At 37.8% G+C, this 16,765-nt stretch overlaps 1 protein-coding gene across 1 annotated transcript; it reads left to right on the forward strand.

The window, feature by feature from the left end:
- The first annotated feature begins 5,488 nt into the window (after nt 1-5,488).
- On the forward strand, nt 5,489-14,587 carry ZC3H12D (zinc finger CCCH-type containing 12D). Its single transcript, XM_029284127.1, has 5 exons — nt 5,489-5,790; nt 9,620-9,759; nt 10,626-10,860; nt 12,007-12,113; nt 13,593-14,587. The coding sequence occupies exons 1-5, from the start codon at nt 5,489-5,491 to the stop codon at nt 14,585-14,587; spliced, it is 1,779 nt and encodes a 592-aa protein (XP_029139960.1).
- Nucleotides 14,588-16,765: the final 2,178 nt, after the last annotated feature.

A 16,765-nucleotide genomic window follows, 5' to 3' on the forward strand; every position in this document is an offset into this window, starting at 1 on the left:
GTATAGTGAGAAATCGTTAATTTCATTAACTTATAAAGCTAATATATTTTGACCTATTACTCAAGAACCTGCTCAACCCTTGGTCTGTTTTAAATGCCACCAAAACCCTCCCCTAGTTATCCATGATCTGATTGAAACTGGATTGCTTTAAGATTTCTCATGTTAACCAGGTTTGCAGGGTGGAAAATTTTCTTTGGGAAGCTAAAAGACAGAAAATAAATATAAATTTGCAGGTTTTCTTAGAATAATGTACATTTTAGAACAGTGTCCGAACCTTTTATGACAAGCCTGACCTATCAGATCACTTCAGCAACTGAAAGCTTTTATCTTCCACCTTCTTTGCTAAACGGTTTAAGAGCCTTGTGCTAAAATACGAGCAGTAAAAAGCACCCAGCCTATTTCCTTATGTGTTTCCCATGGCAATTCCACCAAGCCTTACGTGTTGAGAGGGGAAACAAAGGAAAGTGGAATAAATCTCTGCATCACAATGGAGCAAAAAGCAAGGGAGAGAACAAAATGCATTTGTTGATTAATATGTCAGTGCTCGCAAATATTCTAATGAAGCTAAAAAAAACCTATTTATGATTTCTATTTCTCACGTGGACAATGACCTTTGTGTTGTAATCTGGCGATCCCTCCCTGTTTTGCTAAATTGAAGTATGTATATTGTAGTAAGTAAATGAGGAGTTGCCTATTAAGGAAGTAGAAATGTTTTCATGAAATGAGTTATAATCTGCACATTGCACTTTGTCAAAATCAATAACAGTATGCCTTAAAAAAAATAGCTGAACTTCCTTGAGAATTGCAAACACAGCCTTCTGCATCTCCTTGGGGTACGGCGAAGGCATAGCCAGCCTAGCCATTCCGGTCTCTTAAGCAAAGGCACTACGCTTTCTGTGAGTACGGACCATTTTCTTTTAACCTAGTTCTGCAAAAGCATTCGGTGGGGGAGAAGAAAGCAGGACCAAATCGGAACTGAGCAGCATATTTAAGTCTTTGCTTAATGTAGAGTCGTATGCTTGTATCCTGCCCTGAGAAGGCCTCCAAGTACAAGCAAGGAATTGGCATAGATTCCATCTACTTGGAGAAGAGGGAGAGAGAGCTTTTCTCCCAGGGCAAAGTTATCTCTGCAGCTTTGAAGGAAATTAAATGGGCGGGCACAGAATGGAAGACCATTGTGTTCCCGACTTCTCAACCATTTTAGGTCATGGCTGAGCAAAAATAACCCAAAACGTTTTGGTCAGAAACAACCTGGGGGAAAAATTAGAGTAATTTTAGAAGTCAAGATTGGTTCTCATTACCCTTCCTCTTCCCTCCATGGCTCCAGGGAGAAAACTTATTCCAGCACCCTCTCCCTCTCCCAATCTTTCTAGCCCTTCCCTTCTCTCCCTTCATCTACCACTGATGTATTAGCCTAACAAAGGTCTCAACAAGAATACGTTCCTAACAAGGCATATCCTACCGGCCAGCCCACCTGTGATATTCCCAGCACTTGTCCTTCCTTCTCTTCCTGTTACTGCCACCATTAATCTCTCCCTTTTCTCCTTCTCTGAATCACTTCTGCCTAGAACAATGATATTTTGGGTTCATATTGGAACACAAGGAGTACCCAGAGCTGGCTTTTGGGGCCCAGATTGTTTAGTGTATCTTTTGTTGTTGTTAATTGCGAAGTCATGTCCGACCCATCGCGACCCCATGGACAACGTTCCTCCAGGTCTTCCTGTCCTCTACCATCTTCTGGAGACCATTTAAGTTCACGCCTACTGCTTCAGTGACTCCATCCAGCCACCTCATTCTCTGTCGTCCCCTTCTTCTATTGCCCTCAATCTTTCCCAGCATTAGGCCCTTCTCCAGTGAGTCCTTCCTTCTCATTAGGTGGCCAAAGTATTTGAGTTTCAACTTCAGGATCTGGCCGTCTAAAGAGCAGTCGGGGTTGATCTCTTCTAGGACTGACCGGTTTGAATGCCTTGCAGTCCAAGGGACTTGCAGGAGTCTTCTCCAGCACCATAGTTCAAAGGCCTCAATTCTTTGGCGCTCAGCCTTTCTTATTGTCCAGCTTTCACATCCGTACATTGCAACTGGGAAAACCATGGCCTTGACTATACGCACTTTTGTTGGCAGGGTGATGTCTCTGCTTTTTAATATGCTGTCTAGATTTGCCATAGCTTTCCTCCCCAGGAGCAAGCGTCTTTTAATTTCTTGGCTGCAGTCCCCATCTGAGGTGATCTTGGAGCCCAGGAAAATAAAATCTGTCACTACCTCCATTTCTTCCCCATCTATTTGCCAGGAATTGAGAGGGCTGGATGCCATGATTTTGGTTTTCTTAATGTTGAGTTTCAATTAATGTTGAGTTTCAAAGTGTATCTTTAGAATCAAATAATTCAAGAGGGAGGTCAGTAGATCAGGGAAACATTATGTTTGCAGGCAAAGTATTTTAAGCATAGAAATTGTTGGCATAGGAAATACCCACCTCCCTGCTTTCAGAGTGTAAGACTACAATGACACAGAAGGTTGAGAGACTCCAGGGAAATAAAATGGAGCAGCCGAGACCGACGGAAAACAACTATACCTCCCCTTTCCCGTGTGCCAAAGTTGCAGGTGGAGAAACAGCCGCTCAATCTGACCAACGATGGAGAAGTGGTGATTGGAACATGCTCAGTGTAGAAGAAGACACACACAGAGAGAGGAGATGGAGATGGGGTGGGGTGGGAGTTACAAATTTTTATAAAATGCTTCTCAAACAAGGAGGCAGACAGACAGATATGTTTGACTCAATAAACAGCAAAGGTTTGTAATGGGCTGGCCACTCTATCATATCACTTACCTGCAGTTAAGTTCTGTTTAGACACATGTATTGAGCATAGAGTGAATTTGGTATAGTGGTGGAGGCACCAGGCTAGAAACTGGGAGAATGAGAGTTCTAGTCCCACTTAGGCACAAAACCAGCCGGGTGGCCTTGGGCCAGTCACATTCTCTCAGCTCTAGAAAGGAGGTAAAAGCAATTTACTTCTGAAAACTTTTGCCAAAAAAAACTACAGGAACTAGTCCAGGAAGCTGCCAGGAGTCAAAACTAAGTCAAAGGCCTTAATTGACCACTTTTTCAAGTGTGCTGCAGCATGTGATAGATCATACATTCAGAAATAAAATTGTCAAGTACAAATTCATTCCTTGGCATATTAAAGGCAAGGGTTGATCCCTCCAAAATTGCAAGCAAGATGTCTAGTTAGCAGCCCATAGAGTTACATGGAATTCTAAAAAACTTACAGAATAAGATGTCCTTATTACGGTACCCCTGAACCTAGTTACACATAGATCAGTCTCATTCATCAGGTTTTTTTCTTCAGTTGTGAAAATGAACATTGCCCACTCCAAATTTTGCCCTATAATGTAACCTTCCAGGACACAATATATTAAAATAAATCCTAGCACAATGTTTTGTATATTTTGGTACTAGTGGCAGCAACTTATACCAATACCTGAGGGCCATAACTTACTTACCTATATTTATACTGTAACACTACAGCTGCATACCAAGCAAACAAACAGTAAATGATACCCTAATCAAGGAACTACCAGGGAGAAAATAACATCCCCTTCAACAAGTTACCATATATAAAGAGAGAGCAACCCCTCCCCTTCCCTTTTAGCACTGAAGAGGTTACCTGCTCTGGTAATGAAATGTCTCCAAGCATACAACCTAGGTCCCAGAACACCAAGGGCTCCACAAAAAAAATGCTATGAATATGTCAAAAAAAAGTATGTTAATTGAAGTAACTATTGGGAAAAAATATCATTTTGGTTTGCTTATGGAATGGTTGTATGAATTTGTTTAATGATTGCGAGGCCTGCATTAATGCCTGACCATTGAGAAAAAATGTTTTCCCTTTACAAAGAGAAAAGTAACACAAGTGAATAAAAAATATGGAGGGGGATTGTTTGTTAAATGTGTCCGGGATTTAGCCGAATTCAAAGGGTATGCAACGTGATAATGAGCTAAATTTAGAAGTGCAGTACAGTTCTGCCTTGAAAAGAGGATGTGCAGAATGATAGCTCTGAATTTCCCTCCACTCAGTCACGGGACCGCTAGAAGCTAAAGCTCAAAATATTTAGAGGGCTGCGGGTTCTCTTTGCACAATGGTTCTTAAACATGCAATCAAAGCAATGTCTCCCACCTACCTCATAATCAGGTCTCAAATTATCAATGACACTTTTTTTTTTTCAGTAACGCTGGAGAATGTATATTGCTAACCATTTGTTATTTACTTCACCAGCAAAAGAGATGGTATCTGTCCTCTGCTAACCACAGTGCAACTCTCTGGTGAAGTTGTTTTTCATTTGTTTTAATCAGAGATAAGGCTGAAGTCAAGCATCTGCGTGCGTATGTACATGCACAGGATTTGGCCTACGTCACTCTTGCACACCTATCTTAGGCACATACCTGATGTTCTGATGGATTTTGGTTTCCCAGAGGTTATATTTAATAAGAGAGAATTACTGATGCTCAGAACATCTCAAGACAGGCAGTACACATCTGGTAAGTCAAGAGAGCTAACACAATCTGAGACAGGTAAAGCAAAGACTCTATTTTATCCTCATGAGCTTTTTTTTAACTCAAGAGAAATCTAAATAGAAATGTTTTGTTTTATCCAATATTTAGAAAGCATTATATTGATGTGTGATAAATTGTCCCTTGAGGAGACTGAATCCTAAGCAGCAAAAACTCTGCACAATTTGAGGGTCTCCAAATGATTTAGGATTATTTCTTCCAGGATCATCAGGCAAGTTACAAATTCTGACAGTGAGCACCAGTTTGAAAAACGGAGAATCATATGAACAGATAGATATCTTCCCAAGAGTTTTTTGTCTCTGAACATCTGTCAATATTATATATATATAAACCTAGATATTGGGAAATGTTGGGGCTTGCTTAACAATGCACTTCAAGGATAGAAAACAAACTTTTATTATGTTTATTAAAGTTATATAGATATTTCTTTGGAATATATAATATCCAACTGGGTGATTTTGCATCAGTCTCTCTCTCAGCCCAACCTACCTCACAGGTTTGTTGTAAGAAAAATAGGAGAGGAAGTTGTGTTGGATGTTTTCCACCTTGAGTTATAATAAAGGTGGGATATAAATAGTAGAGATATAATGATTATTTTATAAACAATACTTTGATTTTATAATTTTCTTAAAAAGTATATTAGATTCTGTAACAATGAATCATTCTATATTAGAAAAACTGCTTACTCTAAGGTGTTTTTTTTTTTGTCTTCTAATTGGCACTTCCTTGATTTATCATTGTCACCAAATAATTATTTTTGTTTTTTCTCTCTCTCTCTTTAAAGGACATATTGTCAGTTGCTATACTGGATGATCATTACTGACTAAAAGCAGCACAACTATTCCCTGCACCCAGCTATACCATCTGATTCTCCAATTTAGAAAGTTCTATTTCTGCAGGATTTCCTATCTTGGCGCAAACATGGAAGCCCAACAGAACAAGCTTGAATTCTTCCATAAGTTGGGCTATAGCAAGGAGGAGGTGTGCAAAGTGCTGGAGAAATTAGGTCAAGAGGCTTCGGAGAATGATTTGCTGCAAGAATTGATTCTCACGGGGAGGAGACCTGTGGAGAGTGAGAATGGGACACAAATTTTTCAGCCCAATTTTGCTGCCCATGGAATATCTGGACCCCTCCCATTTCCCCAGAGCTCTACTGAGGAACCAAATGAGGCAACTGGTCATTTGAGACCTATTGTAATCGATGGGAGCAACGTTGCAATGAGGCAAGCATCCTTCCATTTTGTTGTCTTTGTTCGCTCTGCAGACCTAGAATGTTACAGGTCAAGATGGGATATTTAAAATATGCTGAATCCAACTGTGGGTTCTTGGGGTGAGACCACTCCTCTTTTCAGGAAGGCATAGTATTAATGGTGTGATTGTGTTGCATTCGAACTTTTATGACATAAAGTTCTTCTCTAACGTATTTGAGCTGTGACAGCATGAAGATGTGCTACATTCAAATAGGGGGCCCAGGAAGGACATTTCATGTGTGAACTGATCTTATCTAAATTGTAGCTGAGGAGACTAAATAGATGCAAAAAAGCTCTCTTTTCAAAATCCACTTGTGCACGTTTCCTAAACTGACAGGCATCCTATCTCGGGGAGATCTGCACCCAAGGCCAGTTAAATTTCTGCTGCCCATTTTATTACAAAATTCAAGAGAAGATAAAAGTCCTTTTTATGACAATAGATTTCACTGTTTTTTTGTAGAGCTCCTGATGACAAAAACCAGTGTGGTGAGTGGCACAGAAAAGTGTCTGCAGAGTCCGTGACCTTACATTTAAACATATTAGGGGTGGGGTGGAGAAAGAACAAAAAATAATAAATGATGCATGCATGTACACATCACTCCACTGAGCACAAATCTGCCTTTCACAATCAGATGCCCTCCAGTTATACTGAACTGCAAGTTTTGGCACTATCATTACCATGGTATGTTGAAGGAAGGGTTTCACAAAGCTGGATTCTTCTAAGGTGAAACTTCAATCTATCTACTACATTAGTTCCTGGATTATGTAGGCAGCATGCCCGGCTCCTTTCTCAGATTTGCATGACAGTTTTGTGTGTCCTTGATGTACCCTTGAATAGTGTTTCTCAGACTTGGCAACTTTAAGATGCATGGAACTTCAACTCTCAAAATTTCCCAGGCAGCTATGCTGGAGTTGAAATCTACACAACGTAAAGTTACCAACACTGCTAGCTTAAGTTTTTTGTTTATAACATTATTGGCTTTTAATTTTTCTGTTTGCTTTTATGATGTGTTTTAAAATGTGTGTACGTTGCCTTGAGTTGTTTTGCTTTTATGAATTGAAATATTCGCAGTAATAACAAACTGGCACCTGCTGGACTATGAGTCTCATTATTCCCCACCAGCAAGATCCCATCTGCTGAGAATAATGAGAGTGGTAGTCCAACACATCTAATGGTCTCAGAATGAGTAATGCTGTTCACCTAATCAAGAAATTGTTAAAAGTTGGGAGTAAATGATTCCTGACTCACGTCTTTAACCAGCATAGGTAACCATACAAATGAGCTGCTTTCCCTTCAGAGAGGAGTCCCCAGTATCTCAGGAAAATGCAGTAACGTGTGTGTGTGTGAGAATCAACAAGGATTTTATAATTTGTCTTAAACAACACAGAAAATGCAACCCCGGAGGGGATATCAGGGACTCCAATATCAAGCAAAATGTATCTAACAGGACAATTACAACAATGCTAATGTAAATAAGCTCTTATGTTTAACAATCAAAAAGCTCTGTGAATTTGCTTAGTGAATGTGTAAAGACTCTGTTGGTAAAACTAAAGGAAATGAAAACCACTTTGTTCGATACCAGCCTTCTCTAGCCAGTTATGGTTAGCTTACTACTCAATTAATGGCTACTGCTCTATCTTGGCAAATTGTCTTAAGATAACGAGTTTGTCTTCCTAAGTAAATAGCAGACTTCTAGTTACTTTGCATACCAAAATATACCATAAAGTCTCAGTAGAATTAAATTCAAGTAGGGTACCAACACCTTCTGATAACCTAACAATGGATTTCATCCATCGCAAGTTTACGTGCATTTCCCCTTGGTCCATGCCATAGGAACTGGAATTGCCGCTAGGCTGCAGAAAAGAACTTTTTTTTTTAGATTAGAGAAATGTACATGCAAATATGTAAACAACAGGAAATTGTTGCACAATTGAGAAAAATGTGTATAACATATGATACTCAGCTAGGTGGCAGCACCTAAACAGGGTTTGATTTAGTTTCTATTTGGACACCCTAGCCCTAAAACACCTCAGAAGCCAGCAATGGCAAATGACTTTCATATTTTTGCCAAGAAAACTACACTAAAATGTCCTTGAAGCTATCAGAGGTCAAACTTGACTTGAAGTGAATTTTACCCTATAAGATATAATAGAAGCAGTAACTATATTCAGAATATGCAAAGTAGAATAATCATTAGCTTACTAGAGTTTTTGAACAGATACTTTTACAATATAGAAGAAATTAAGTAGATTTACTATGTAATTGTGGGATATTGCTAAAATTATTGCCTGTTTGGTTAGGTTCCATGAAGACAAGAAAAGAAAAAATCCTGCCTCTTCCTTTCTGTCACAAGTTCATGATCTGTGTTTCACTCAAAATTTTTGTTTATTTTATGTGAAACTACCTGGAGTCCAGGGAGTAGATGGCATACAAACTGCTTCAGTGAAAAACCTGTTCCTAAACTGAGAATTCTAAAAAAAAGGATGGAATAAATGAATACATAAGAAGAGAGCATATTAATTGTGGGCAATTAATTTAAGTGTAATTTTAAATCTATAATGGCAGTCATTTTTACAATTAACTTCTGGATCCACTGTTCAAAAATAACCTTCCTTTTGTCCTTTGTTAAAGTATTTTGTTCCATTTTGGGTTATTAATTCAAATTTAAGTGCTCTTCTCCATTTATCTACTTGTGTTATTTATTTCTCTAATCTTACTTCTTTCTGGTTCCCTCTACAGTGTCCAACATGCAAATTCCCATCGTATCATGTTTTCTTTTAAAAAAAAAGAATAAATGAATATGGGAAAAGTCCCATTAATTATATGCAATTAATTTAAATATAATTTTAAGTCAATTATGTAAGATTCTGCTCTTTATAAGATTCTAGGTGTTGCCATAGCATAGCATTCAAAACCCAGATGTGGACTGCATTTTGAAATGGTAATGTATCTGATAGAGTCTAGATAACTAAAAAATAGGTAGAAAATAGGTCTACTTCATGCAGAATACACAAGTACCTTAAGTATATTCCCTGTTACATTTCAAATAAATATCTTCAGGCTGAAATAAATTTTACTGCCAACAATTTGATTTCAGGCAAAATTCAAACCACCCAGGTGTCACCTTTTTAATAAGTTGATACCTGGGTGATTAAAACACCCCACTTTTTTTATAGAAGTCTGCCAGGCATCTAAGAACTTTACTGGGATTTTTCAAATCTGATCCAATCCTGAATATTAGACATCTAATTACATAACTGCATTGCTAGATCCATTTGTTTCCTATCTTTCTCTTGGCCCTGCATCCAGATAGATTTCTAGGTCAGTAGAATGCAATATAATATCTAATTTGAATCCTTCTTCCCAAAAGCTTCATAACAAAAAAGGTGTGGGAGATAGACAAAGATAACAGTCTTCCCCCTTTACTTTGCTTTTAAAAGATAGATCTACAAAATGCCATTGTTGTTATGGGTAGGAGCAATCAGATATGTTAGTACATCAGACATATTTTGCCTTTCCTGGAACTGATCATCCCTCCATCAAAATCAATATTGAAATTATACAACAGTTAGAAAAAGAAATGCTTTTAGACACATTTTGAGCTAGGAAATGGTTTTCAATACAGAATGAAATACTATAAATCAATTTTTTCACAGAAAAAAAAGCCATTCCCACTAGCCACAAATTTTAGCTCCCAGGCACAAGAACTCCTTTAAATCCAGCATATGATATATGGCAGAAGCCATTAAAATGTACTGAACTTGCTAACATTCAAAAATAATCGCTTTTCATTTTTTCCAGTCATGGAAACAAAGAAGTGTTTTCATGCTTAGGAATTCAGCTGGTGGTAGACTGGTTCAAACAAAGAGGTCACCAGTACATCAAAGTTTTCGTTCCATCTTGGAGAAAGGAACAGTCTCGATTTGATACCCCTGTTACAGGTATGAACAAATCCAACAGATTTTCAGTATGAAGTATTAGTTCCCAGTTATACAGTAAATTACTCATATTGCAATCAATGAGATTAAATATTTATCAGAACACTGCTTCTATGGAAGTACAAAAGGCGTAAGGCAAAAAAACACAATTAGAACCACCCCAATCAGTTTTGCTACAGCTACTGGTTTTCAAATACTGTAGTTAAACAAACTTTAAGTTCCTATTATTTTTGTCTAAGAAACAGCTAGCTTGGTTATTTATTTATTTATTTTACCAATAACCATAACTTCAAAAAACTACCAAAAGTATGCTTTTTCCTTTGCTCAACTCCCAGATGTGAGAATCAGTTGTTGAGTTATCATAGATTCCAAGCCAACTTTGAGCACATAACAGATAGCTTATTGGATTAGTTTATAAAATAAACATAACAAGTAATGTTTAAACAGGGAATGTGTGATCCTTCAAATGTTGCTGAACTTCTAGCATCTCTCAACATTGGCCAGGTTGTCTAGAACTTATATTCAGGAACATTTGGGAGACCACAATGAACCAGATAATTTACATTTCAGTTCATATTCTAATTAAATGGAAAGCATTAGGATTTATTCCAAATTAAATGGGCACCGAAATGGTGTTTTATAAATTCATGAACTTGATGAATCAGCAGGGGGTTGGGCGAGAAGACCTCCACGGTCCCCCCCAACTCTATTAATTCTGTATTCTGAATGAAAACATGACCAAGCCGTTTTTTGATTCCTTGTGCAATGCTGATCATTGTAAAACCCATCTTCCAGTTTTGTATGCGACAATTTTTTGTATGTGTGTGTGGTAGTATTTGTTCATTTTCCTGCCCCGTTTTTATTTTTAGATCAGCATATCCTTGAAAGCTTGGCCAAGCAAGCAATTCTCATCTACACACCATCCCGCAAAATAAAGGGCAAAAGAATGATCTGCTATGATGATCGCTACATTGTCAAATTGGCCTATGAGCAAGACGGGGTCATTGTTTCCAACGATAACTTTCGAGATCTGCAGAATGAAAATCCTGCGTGGAAATGGTTCATTGAGCAGCGACTGCTCATGTACTCTTTCGTCAATGACAAGTAAGAGTCTGGTATACGCGCAAACAAGATTTCATCAATTTCTAGCTGAATTCTAATGTTAAAAAGTGGCAATTTCAAGGAGCAAGAACTAAAGTTTAAAATTCGGAAGCAGGAGCATGACAATCAATCAATCAATCAATCAATCTTTTTTCTGTCATAGACCAGCAGATGAAAAACAAAATCCGCAATTAATTAGAACAAAAAAGGAAAAAAAATATAATTGCTGTAAAATATCTAAAAAGTATTTGAGCAAATATTACAATGTACTGTACAAACTGTAAAACAGTACTTGGATATGGTCAAGGAAATAAAACCAGATTGATCTAAAAATAACAAAAAAATTATTATTACTACTATTATTATTATTATTATCATTATCATTAATAATTATTAACTTAAGGTAAACAAATCAGAACGTGGATATTTAGTTATGGAAATAATTTTATTTGCTACCCTGAATCAATATAGATATAATTTGCAAAATTGATAGAGACTGTGGCTATCATATACATTTAGTCAAATTTTTGTTCCCTTTTCGACATGGCTGGCACATATTTTTCTGCTGCACATGTGTTCTGTCCTCATTTTTACCCACATAGCAGCCTTATAAAGTGAGTTAGGCTAACAAAAGTGACCTTCTCATTTAAAATCACTTTGGGAGCTCAAAGATTGAATAGAAGCTTGAATTGAGTTTCCCCAATTGAGTTTCCCCAATTAAACAATACTTAATTAATCAATGTATTATAATATGTTATCAGTACTGTACTGGTTTTCACAGGTGTTATCTTAAACCTTTCTAACTTGCCTGCTGAGGTAGAAATGCAGAAAATGGGCAACCAGGCAGATTTAGCTCACATTTATTTTGCTGGAGTGATCACTAACTGGTTTTAATACGCAATGTATATCTGTAGCTTCAAAGGGTTTGCCCCATGCAGATTTGCTATTTCCAATATTCTAATTTATGATGGCTTTAGAGATGTAAAAATATTCAAAACGTGTTTGAGAGTTCGCATGTATATTTGCAGGTATTTTTTCCATGAGGACATTTATTTGAATATTAAAAGATATAAAGATAGGTTGCGAACTTCAGCACGTGTCAGAAAATCATGAGAACGTTGATTCAGTAATTTCTGTTATTATTTTTAGATTCATGCCACCTGATGATCCTTTGGGCCGACACGGACCTTCTCTTGACAATTTTCTTAGCAAAAAACCTCTTTTCCCTGAATCAAAATGGCAGCTCTGTCCTTATGGTAAGTTTTGTTCGATGCTTAATCCATTAGTTTGCTAGATTTACAATGAAACCAGTTACAGAAAGAACAAGACTAAAAACACTGGCTTCTCTCAACAATAGTTCATGATAATTTGCACATTATTTGCACATTCAGATATTTACATCTGGAACCCACAAATCTTTCAAAAGAGAACAAGCACCCACCTTATCTGACATTATTGACACAGAAACACCCAAAAGTTCCAGGTTTCAGTTTGGCTAAATCAAACCATAACCCTCCCAGAATGGTTTGGCTAAACAATATGTTTTCTGCATGAAACAAAACACATTTTTCATTTTATGCGCACCTCTAGAAATGGCCATGAAGTCTCAAAGTGAACCTCTCAAGAAAAATCTTAAATAATCCCGTCTCATTTTTTCCCTTCTATGTAGTAAACTTCACCCTACGGAGGTAGGAATATACAAAGGCTATACAAAGTATTAGGCAAAGCATTTTTATATGCTTCTGCATACCTGGAAAGTACAAGGATATAAAGCAGCGGTTCTCAACCTGTGGGTCGCGACCCCTTTGGGGATCGAATGACCCTTTCACAGGGGTCGCCTAACACCATCGGAAAACACATATTTCCAATGGTCTTAGGAACCGAGACACCGCTCCTCTATCCGTCTCCGCACAGCTTCGAGCTGGGGGCCGTTGCAGCGCCCCCAGCTATTATGGCGCCCCCGCTATTATGGTAGTAAAATTTCAGATTTTAGTATATTGCACTCCCTTTTGCACAGTGGGAATTAATAAATAGTGCAAAAAATTCCTGCCCCATTCTATATACCACATTCTTTTATCCACCATCAATTACAATGTTATATAAGAGAGGCTTGCTATTACGGCACTAATAAGATTAGTTGGCGTGTTTTGCTTATTCAATGGCAAAATTATATTCTCCAGACATTCAAAGATGTAACTTCCCAAAAGAATTTTTCTCAACATTATTCTGTATTTGTATAAAATCAAAGTACAGGTAATCCTTGACATATGACTACAATTGGGGCAAGAATTTCCATTGTTACACAAGGCAGTTGTTAAGTCCAATTTTATGACCTTTTTGCCACAGTTATTAAGCAAATAACTGCATTTGTTAAGTAAATCCAGCTTCCCCCATTGACTTTGCTTACTAGAAAACGGCTGGGAAGGTCGCGAATGGTGATCAGGTGATCCCGGGATTCTGCCACTGTTGTAACTACAAACCAGTTGCCAAGCCCCTGAACTTTGATCATGTGACCACAGAGATGCTGTGATGGTCATGAGAGGGTCGGCTCCAAGTCATTTTTTTCCAGTGCTACCGTTAACTTCAAATAATCACTAAACAAATGGTTGTAAGTCAAGGACTACCTGTATATGGAAAGATTATTTTTACAAAATTAAAAAGCATAAGATGCTCCGGTCTGCTTCCATGCCTACTAGCCATACTAGCCAATTATCTAGTCGTTTTACTTCCCACAGGCAAAAAGTGCACATATGGCATCAAGTGCAAATTTTACCACCCAGAAAGACTGAACTGGGACCATCTCTCTGTAGCTGATGAACTCCGTGTCAAAGCAAAAACCTACTCATCCAGTCAGAAGACTGAAGAGAAGACGGGAATAAACCCCACGAATAAGAATGGACATCCATCATCTCTATATAGTCCTAGAAGTGCTATTAACAGAAGCAGCACAGCATTCAGCTCAGAAGTAGTTCACACGAGTGTCCCACAACAGATGGGAGAGTACCAGATGGATTCAGCTAACAACTGGACAAACATGTATCAGGACAACCACCAGGCTCCATTAACTTTATTACAACATGGTCAAACTGGATATGCAGCAGCGGTATCTGAGCAATTCGCTGCATCTTCTCTAAATGCCAGGACTTATTCTGGAAATATACTTGGAGGATCTGTAAAATATGAAGCCCTAGTAGGTGAGCCCCCTAGGGATCATTATCTCAGGTACAGCCAGGCTCCACTTTTGTCTCATCACAACCGGTGCTTGGACTGTCCATGTTTAGAAATGTGCAACTTCCAGGGGTGTTGCAGAAAACAGGCATCAGCAATACAGGCCTTACAAACACCTTCCTTTTTAGCAAGGCAGATCTCAAATGAAGAACAGGATTCTATAGATTCTTCAGCTGAGATATTTTCATATAACAAGTATGGAGATATGGGTTATATTGGACATTTGCAAACCAGACCTTATGACCAATTATTTTTGTTAGATTCCAACTCTCTCGGAAGACACAGTTGTCCTTCTGGTGTGGAGTCTCAGCAGAATTTGGCTCAAAATCCATTTTCTCAAGAGAAAGCAAATGTCCAGCAACCCCTAAGGTTTATGTTCCCATATCTTCAGGAAAACCAAGCCTCAACTTCCTCCAACACAGACATAGTGAGAAATTTTATACCATTAGCTAAGAAGCATGGGAACCTGCATAGTAGGTACCCTAATAGGAAACCATGGTGAAGGTTATCTCATGTCTTCATTACGCAAGGTACATTCAACCTCAGCAAATCAATTGATAAGAACAGATACAGATATATAGATACATACACATGCACAAATTTTATGTTTTTACTGGTTTCAAACATTTATGCCCTGTTTTGTCACCCTCAGATACATCCTAACTTTCAATCCATTAAGCCGATTTATAGTCTTATTTGGATCCTTCTTACAGGCACTTTCCACAAACATCTTCTTAGATGGCTTCAGCTTCATATATGGGTTTCTATTTAACCATTCCCCAACAATTTCTTATTCTTTTATCAAACCATGAGCAAGGTTTTTTCAATCTATGTTTGGTTAGGTTTCTGTTTAACACATTTATTCTACGCTCAGGTCAAAGTAAAGTCCAGGTGGCTACATGGATATGACCATGTAGAGTAGGTTCAGTTTGTTATTTACTGGACTATCTTATTTATAGTTTTTTTTGGCAACAATACAACAAAAATATAAGAGTTATTTGCAATTGCCTTTTTCCAGGATGTTTTTCTAACAGATCTGAGATTTCCTGGTGGTCTCCCAAGCAGGGCTGTCACTGCTGAGTCTTTTAACAGAGCAGCCAAGTTCGGTAAAGGACTGCCAGCTGCTCTGACATGCTAGTCTTGCAGTAGAAAAGCAAAGGCACAAATGACAACAGTATTCTCCCAATCACCAAGGGATACATTTTCAGTCATTCTGACTAGCTGGACTCCATGTTTTAGGCTTATGAATGTACATTTATACCTCCTTTCCTTAATAGTCAACACAGAAAATAGGCCTTCAGTTGGCATTTATATGTTCAAGTCCTCCCCTCCCCCCACACCTTTTGGTTGGTGCATTAATTGAATCACCTCCTGGACAAATACTTCTTCCCTCAGATTGGTTTAGTTTGTTATTTACTGGACTATCCTTGAATATGGTATTTTCAGAAACTGCAACTGATCCAATACAGGGAGATACCTGGATTGTTATCCAAAAACCTCCATTTTGATATATTTCGGTAATATTTTTTAAAAAATCTCCACAGGTTTCTATATTGTTTTTAGGGTTAGTCCAAAGTGCTGATGCTAATATAAACAAAAATGTATTTTACTTGATATACTTGTTTTTGAAAGTGCCAATTAATTTTTCCTTATATTCCTGAAGCTGTGGATGGAATATAATGTCTGTTAATGGCTTATTCTGCAACTGCTTCCTAATTTACTTATTGTCTGCTTGTGGGAGAATTGTGCAAACAAATTATATTTTTTGAATTCAAAATAAATATAGAAGCTACCAGGAGGACCTATTTGTGGAAAGGTGAAGGGCAGCTCTTTTAAATAAAAATAAATAACCCAATTACATCTAGTGTATCTCTTTTGTCAAATAAACCAAGTTATGACACATAAGGAAATGCTAATGCATTGGTGGGTTGGTTTTTAGATTGCTACTGAAGGGACAAGATACATCTAGGAGGAAAATATAACGGTAGATCCCTTCTCTTCCTGCTATATTTCCCAATGGGAACTTCCCCCTCCCATTAGAAAAAGATGTACTAGCATATATCCAAGTTCTAGATCAGGGGTAGTCAACCTTGGCTCTTTTATGATTCATGGACTTCAACTCCCAGAATTCCTGAGCCAGCTAAGCTGGCTCAGGAATTCTGGGAATTGAAGTCCACGAGTCATAAAAGAGCCAAGGTTGACTACCCCTACTCTAGATCCTGTATCTTACAGGTAGTTCTCAACTTATGACTTAATGGAGCCTGGTCTCTATTACAATTAACAGCAACTTACCCACTGTTAGAAAGTTAACATATTGCATAAATAGTAGACACATGTGAAGTATTATTGGCTGAGTCCATGTGCTTTTATATTCCCTACAACGTTCTTGTTTTGAAATGTTATTCTGTAATTTTTTAAATTTGTCATTTACCTCAGACAGGGCTGATTCTTATAAGAATTTACTAATCAAAGAAAGTGATTCATTTATAATTTCCATACAACTAGTCCTCGATTTGCCACAATTGGGGCCAGAATTTCCGCTGTATGTTGGTGCAGTTGTAAAGTGGGTTATCATATGACAAAAACCAGATTTTGACCCTTTTTTTACTGCAGTCGTTAAGTGAATCTCATGCTCGACAAGCAAATCATGCAGTTGTTAACAAAAACCAGTTTCTCCAGT

This window comes from Protobothrops mucrosquamatus, unplaced genomic scaffold, assembly GCF_001527695.2.
Source record: "Protobothrops mucrosquamatus isolate PMUCROS unplaced genomic scaffold, P.Mucros_1.0 scaffold385, whole genome shotgun sequence".
NCBI classification, from domain to species: domain Eukaryota; kingdom Metazoa; phylum Chordata; class Lepidosauria; order Squamata; family Viperidae; genus Protobothrops; species Protobothrops mucrosquamatus.

What these genes read in the sequence shown, in the direction of transcription:
- ZC3H12D (XM_029284127.1), top strand. Translation starts at nt 5,489, where the DNA reads ATGGAAGCCCAACAGAACAAGCTTGAATTCTTCCATAAGTTGGGCTAT. An exon ending in ATTTGATACCCCTGTTACAG is followed by an intron (nt 9,760 to 10,625) that starts GTATGAACAAAT and finishes TTTTATTTTTAG; the next exon opens with ATCAGCATATCCTTGAAAGC. An exon ending in TACTCTTTCGTCAATGACAA is followed by an intron (nt 10,861 to 12,006) that starts GTAAGAGTCTGG and finishes TATTATTTTTAG; the next exon opens with ATTCATGCCACCTGATGATC.